The 6,027-nt window shown below is 49.4% G+C and overlaps 1 protein-coding gene across 2 annotated transcripts; it reads left to right on the top strand.

Annotated features, from left to right (window-relative positions):
- The first annotated feature begins 614 nt into the window (after window positions 1-614).
- Window positions 615-5,838, top strand: rab34b (RAB34, member RAS oncogene family b). 2 transcript variants are annotated; one of them, XM_029174355.3, is made up of 11 exons: window positions 615-800; window positions 1,222-1,273; window positions 1,546-1,637; window positions 1,804-1,869; window positions 4,608-4,709; window positions 4,803-4,867; window positions 4,964-5,015; window positions 5,102-5,183; window positions 5,268-5,358; window positions 5,428-5,535; window positions 5,635-5,838. In XM_029174355.3, the coding sequence occupies exons 2-11, from the start codon at window positions 1,226-1,228 to the stop codon at window positions 5,685-5,687; spliced, it is 759 nt and encodes a 252-aa protein (XP_029030188.1). In that variant the 5' UTR covers window positions 615-800; window positions 1,222-1,225; the 3' UTR covers window positions 5,688-5,838. The 2 variants fall into 2 exon arrangements, with proteins under 2 accessions (XP_029030188.1, XP_055358055.1); XM_055502080.1 differs by having other exon boundaries at window positions 998-1,273.
- Window positions 5,839-6,027: the final 189 nt, after the last annotated feature.

The following is a 6,027-nucleotide window of genomic DNA, read 5'->3' as shown; positions in this document are numbered from 1 at the left end:
TGCGTACAACGTACTGACGTCAAAATACGTACGGTCGCCCCCTGCTGCACAGCCGTTAGAATGTCTGCGTGCTACTGCACAAGATACATTACATTTTGACTGGGCACAATTCGAATTTACGTTTATGCAAAACTGAGTTTCGCCTGACAGATATCCGTAATTCCATTTAGATTAGTCACAATTCCAGGTACAGATATCGATAATTGGCTACATCACATTTTAGAGATATCTTAAATACCTTTCTGAAAATCTAAAAATCTAATATATTACCAGTCGTAATTCAATTATAGATATCTTAATTGTAGTTTTGACTGGTCTAAATGTAGTTGCAGCTATTTTAAATCACTGTTTTGACTAGGCAAAATTCCTTTTCATATATCCATGTATATTCCACATACCTACAAAGACAAGTTATCTTGTAAAAGTCTTCAAAGACGTCATTTTAACCTGAAACTAATATTAGTAATTGCATTTTATTGTGCAACGCAATTATGGACATTCAGGAAAAAAAGGCTTGTCATAAATGTCCTAAACGTAAACTATTATGATACTTTGTGTTGCCTTTAGGTGGCGCCTATAATCAATGTACTTGTTCCTCGTTCTCCTCAATGACGTCCAAAGTCTCATTGATACCCTGTCTGTCTGCTGTCTGTGTGGACATGAGCTCTGCCGCCTCCGTTTGTCGCTGCGAGGGTCGATTTACTCTGGATCTCTGGAATAAGTTTTTTTTGTCTATAAAACGTCCGTTCCCCGGAGCCAGAACACATTTTGCTCAGGGATTTTCCATTCGGCAGCATCAGGTATTTACAGCTACTTTTAGCCCTTATTGACTTTGCAGTTTTTTGCTTTTAATTCTATGCGTCGTCATCATTGGACACATTTTTTCAGTGTTGCAACTTTTTCATGACAATTGCTGTATAATGACAAATAAATCATATTCATTGCATTTTGTATCACTACTGAAAACAACAACAATACATTATTTAATCTATTTCAGGGAAACTTCTAAGACATTAATTGTGTCCTTCCCTCAATTTGGGGATATTTTGAAGAGGTGGAGAGACAAAACTAATAGTATTTGGAAGGTGAATAAAAATAGTGTTTGCAGAGGTTGGAAGCTGTGTGTGTGTGTGTGTGTGTGTGTGTGTGTGTGTGTGTGTGTGTGTGTGTGTGTGTGTGTGTGTGTGTGTGTGTGTGTGTGTGTGCTCTGATCCACTTCAGCAGGATGGCACCGCCTGTGAAGAAAGACCGGATTATTACTGAACTCCCAAAGGTTGGTAAGAAACTCTAATACACAACTGTCCTGTTGAATGTGAGGTCACCTTCATCTTGCTTCATGACTAGAGTGAAGCCGCCTTTAGTTGAAACTAAAGCCAGGCTTGTTTTTATGTTAAATGTCAAGCTGATGTTTCATAATAATTAGACAATAGTAATTTAATAGATTCTTCTATTAGAGTTTGGTACATTGCTTTTTATTTTTTGCATTTTTTCTCTTTTACTGCTTAGTCTCTAGTCTCATTAACTCTCGCTTCTTGTCACAATCAGTGTTTTAGTCCACATGCTGCGCTGCACACCAAAGACGGCTTCCACCCACAGGTCAGCGCCGTCTGTCGAGAACCGAAGACAGACACGCTCAAGTAAGAGCTCACAAACAGGAGTGAGAGGAAACAGAGTGCACCATGGGAAAAAACAGTGTTTAATCAAATTCACAAACTCTGTGTCAGCTGTGTTTCATCTAAAATGTTTGAGTTGTATAAATTGTTAGTGTTGTGTGTTATGAGTGATGACTCTTCATGTCACCAGCTTCAACGTGGCCAAAGTCATTGTTGTGGGAGATGTTGCAGTTGGGAAAACGTGTCTGATCAGCAGGTAAGAAGCAGCCTGTACGCCCAGCACTCACCCAGCACTCACCCAGCACTCACCCAGTACTCACCCAGCACTCACCCAGCACTCACCCAGTACTCACCCAGCACTCACCCAGCACTCACCCAGCACTCACCCAGTACTCACCCAGCACTCACCCAGCACTCACCCAGTACTCACATAGCACTCACCCAGTACTCACCCAGCACTCACCCAGTACTCACATAGCACTCACCCAGTACTCACCCAGCACTCACCCAGTACTCACATAGCACTCACCCAGTACTCACATAGCACTCACCCAGCACTCACCCAGTACTCACATAGCACTCACCCAGTACTCACCCAGCACTCACCCAGTACTCACCCAGCACTCACCCAGTACTCACCCAGTACTCACATAGCACTCACCCAGCACTCACCCAGTACTCACCCAGCACTCACCCAGTACTCACATAGCACTCACCCAGTACTCACCCAGCACTCACCCAGCACTCACCCAGTACTCACATAGCACTCACCCAGTACTCACATAGCACTCACCCAGCACTCACCCAGCACTCACCCAGCACTCACCCAGTACTCACCCAGCCCTCACTCAGCATTCACTCAGCACTCACCCAGTACTCACCCAGCCCTCACCCAGTACTCACATAGCACTCACCCAGCACTCACCCAGCACTCACCCAGTACTCACATAGCACTCACCCAGTACTCACCCAGCATTCACCCAGCACTCACCCAGTACTCACATAGCACTCACCCAGTACTCACATAGCACTCACCCAGTACTCACCCAGTACTCACATAGCACTCACCCAGTACTCACATAGCACTCACCCAGTACTCACATAGCACTCACCCAGCACTCACCCAGTACTCACATAGCACTTACCCAGTACTCACATAGCACTCACCCAGCACTCACCCAGTACTCACATAGCACTCACCCAGCCCTCACCCAGCACTCACCCAGCACTCACCCAGTACTCACCCAGCCCTCACTCAGCATTCACTCAGCACTCACCCAGCCCTCACCCAGTACTCACCCAGCCCTCACCCAGTACTCACATAGCACTCACCCAGTACTCACATAGCACTCACCCAGTACTCACCCAGTACTCACATAGCACTCACCCAGCACTCACCCAGTACTCACATAGCACTCACCCAGCACTCACCCAGTACTCACATAGCACTTACCCAGTACTCACATAGCACTCACCCAGTACTCACATAGCACTCACCCAGCCCTCACCCAGCACTCACCCAGTACTCACCCAGCCCTCACTCAGCATTCACTCAGCACTCACCCAGCCCTCACCCAGTACTCACCCAGCCCTCACCCAGTACTCACATAGCACTCACCCAGTACTCACATAGCACTCACCCACCACTCACCCAGCACTCACCCAGCACTCACCCAGCACTCACATAGCACTCACCCAGCACTCACCCAGCACTCACCCAGCCCTCACCCAGCACTCACCCAGCACTCACCCAGTACTCACATAGCACTCACCCAGTACTCACCCAGCATTCACCCAGCACTCACCCAGTACTCACATAGCACTCACCCAGTACTCACATAGCACTCACCCAGCACTCACCCAGCCCTCACCCAGCACTCACCCAGTACTCACCCAGTACTCACATAGCACTCACCCAGTACTCACCCAGTACTCACATAGCACTCACCCAGTACTCACCCAGCACTCACTCAGCACTCACCCAGTACTCACATAGCACTCACCCAGCACTCACCCAGTACTCACATAGCACTTACCCAGTACTCACATAGCACTCACCCAGCCCTCACCCAGCACTCACCCAGTACTCACCCAGCCCTCACTCAGCATTCACTCAGCACTCACCCAGCCCTCACCCAGTACTCACCCAGCCCTCACCCAGTACTCACATAGCACTCACCCAGTACTCACATAACACTCACCCAGTACTCACCCAGCACTCACCCAGCACTCACCCAGTACTCACATAGCACTCACCCAGTACTCACCCAGCACTCACCCAGCACTCACCCAGCACTCACCCAGTACTCACATAGCACTCACCCAGTACTCACCCAGCACTCACCCAGCACTCACCCAGCACTCACCCAATACTCACATAGCACTCACCCACCACTCACCCAGCACTCACCCAGCACTCACCCAGTACTCACATAGCACTCACCCAGCACTCACCCAGCACTCACCCAGCACTCACCCAGCACTCACATAGCACTCACCCAGTACTCACCAAGCCCTCACCCAGCACTCACCCAGTACTCACCCAGCACTCACCCAGCACTCACCCAGCACTCACCCAGTACTCACATAGCACTCACCCACCACTCACCCAGCACTCACCCAGCACTCACCCAGCACTCACCCAGCACTCACCCAATACTCACATAGCACTCACCCACCACTCACCCAGCACTCACCCAGCACTCACCCAGCACTCACATAGCACTCACCCAGCACTCACCCAGCACTCACCCAGCACTCACCCAGTACTCACATAGCACTCACCCAGCACTCACCCAGCACTCACCCAGCACTCACCCAGCACTCACATAGCACTCACCCAGTACTCACCAAGCCCTCACCCAGCACTCACCCAGTACTCACCCAGCCCTCACCCAGCACTCACCCAGTTCAATCGTGTGTAAGGACTCGATCGGGTTTGAGCGACTTCCTGCCGAGCGGACGCAGCAGCGACTGTCTGTCTTGTCCTGTCAGGTTCTGCAAGGATGCGTTTGACAGGAGCTACAAAGCAACCATCGGCGTGGATTTTGAGATGGAGCGCTTCGAGGTTCTCGGCGTTCCCTTCAGTTTGCAGCTGTGAGTCTGTCACCGTGTGTGTTGCTCAGCGATGAACGTATTAACGCTACTTACTAAGTGGAAGCGTTTAAAGCCGCGTGGGCTCCGTTTCAGGTGGGACACTGCAGGTCAGGAGCGGTTCAAGTGCATCGCTTCCACCTATTACAGAGGAGCACAGGGTGAATGAAACATCTGTCTGCAGAGGTTTGCTCTTCTCACGCTCTTCATTTGGCTTCTGATCACACATCCTGTTATTTTTTTATCTTTATCCACAGCTATTATCGTCGTGTTTGACTTGAGCAGTGTGAACTCATTAGCACATGCCAGGTAAGAAGCATCCCATCACGTATGTATGTACAATGCAAGTAAAACAGCATTAAAGCCTGTTACCTGGACGCTGTGTGTTTGTGAAGAGAGTGGCTGGAGGACGCTATGAAAGAAAACGACCCGTCCAGTGTTTTACTGTTCCTGGTCGGGACCAAGAAGGATCTCAGTGTGAGAGTTTACTAAAGTAAAAATGCTTTAGTGAATTCATTTATTAATTCTTAACGCTGGGCGTCTTCGCGTCTCGCTCCCCAGTCTCCAGACCTGCTGGCCTGCATTGAGCAGGAGGCCATCCGACTCTCAGAGGAAATCAGAGCAGAGTACTGGGCCGTGTCCGCTAAGTCAGGTGGGCGCACGCCGCCGCCGTCTGAGCGGCTCCTCTTCCTCTCACTCACTTCTTCTGTTGTCGATCCAGGAGACAGCGTCAGGGATTTCTTCTTCCGTGTGGCCTCTCTCACTTTTGAAGCAAACGTTTTGTCCGAGCTCGAGAAAAGCGGGACCCGGCACGGCGCCGACGTCATCAGTGAGTCCATTCAGTTCATAGAACGTGGAGTGGATTTAGAAACAGGGCGGCAACTGTGAAACCTGTTGAGAAGTGGCTTTGTTTTTGTGTTTTACACAGAAATCGGACGTGGCAAAGAATCCTCATTTAAGAATAAATCTAACTGCTGCTGATGATGCTGATGCTGGACTGACGGTACATGTGTGAACCCTGTGGAGATGGACTAATAAGTGTACTGGCTCTAAACAACAGTCAGATTAGTGTCCTCTCAGGAATGTCTGTACTTCTGGACAGATCTCTAACAAATAAAACTTTGTGACATTCTTGGTTGTGTGAACATTTCTCAGAGGAGGCAGATCATTGCTCCCACAAACACACGTGAAGCAGCGTTCATCTTCTGCTGTGGATGAAATGTGAGCAACAGACCCAGCTCCTTTGTCCGCTTCCCCGTCATGCGCCTGTGCTGCTAATGTGATGCACACGCTGGCTCCCGTGACACCGGTCACACCCACA

This window comes from Betta splendens, chromosome 14, assembly GCF_900634795.4.
Source record: "Betta splendens chromosome 14, fBetSpl5.4, whole genome shotgun sequence".
NCBI lineage: Eukaryota > Metazoa > Chordata > Actinopteri > Anabantiformes > Osphronemidae > Betta > Betta splendens.
Note: the sequence above shows the minus strand (reverse complement) of the source record. Positions and strands in the feature narration are given on the sequence as shown.

Bases quoted from the DNA above. Each gene is read 5' to 3' on its own strand.
- rab34b (XM_029174355.3), top strand. From the start codon at position 1,226: ATGGCACCGCCTGTGAAGAAAGACCGGATTATTACTGAACTCCCAAAG. The intron at 4,710-4,802 runs GTGAGTCTGTCA...GCTCCGTTTCAG, and splicing joins GTTCCCTTCAGTTTGCAGCT to GTGGGACACTGCAGGTCAGG. The intron at 4,868-4,963 runs GTGAATGAAACA...CTTTATCCACAG, and splicing joins CTATTACAGAGGAGCACAGG to CTATTATCGTCGTGTTTGAC.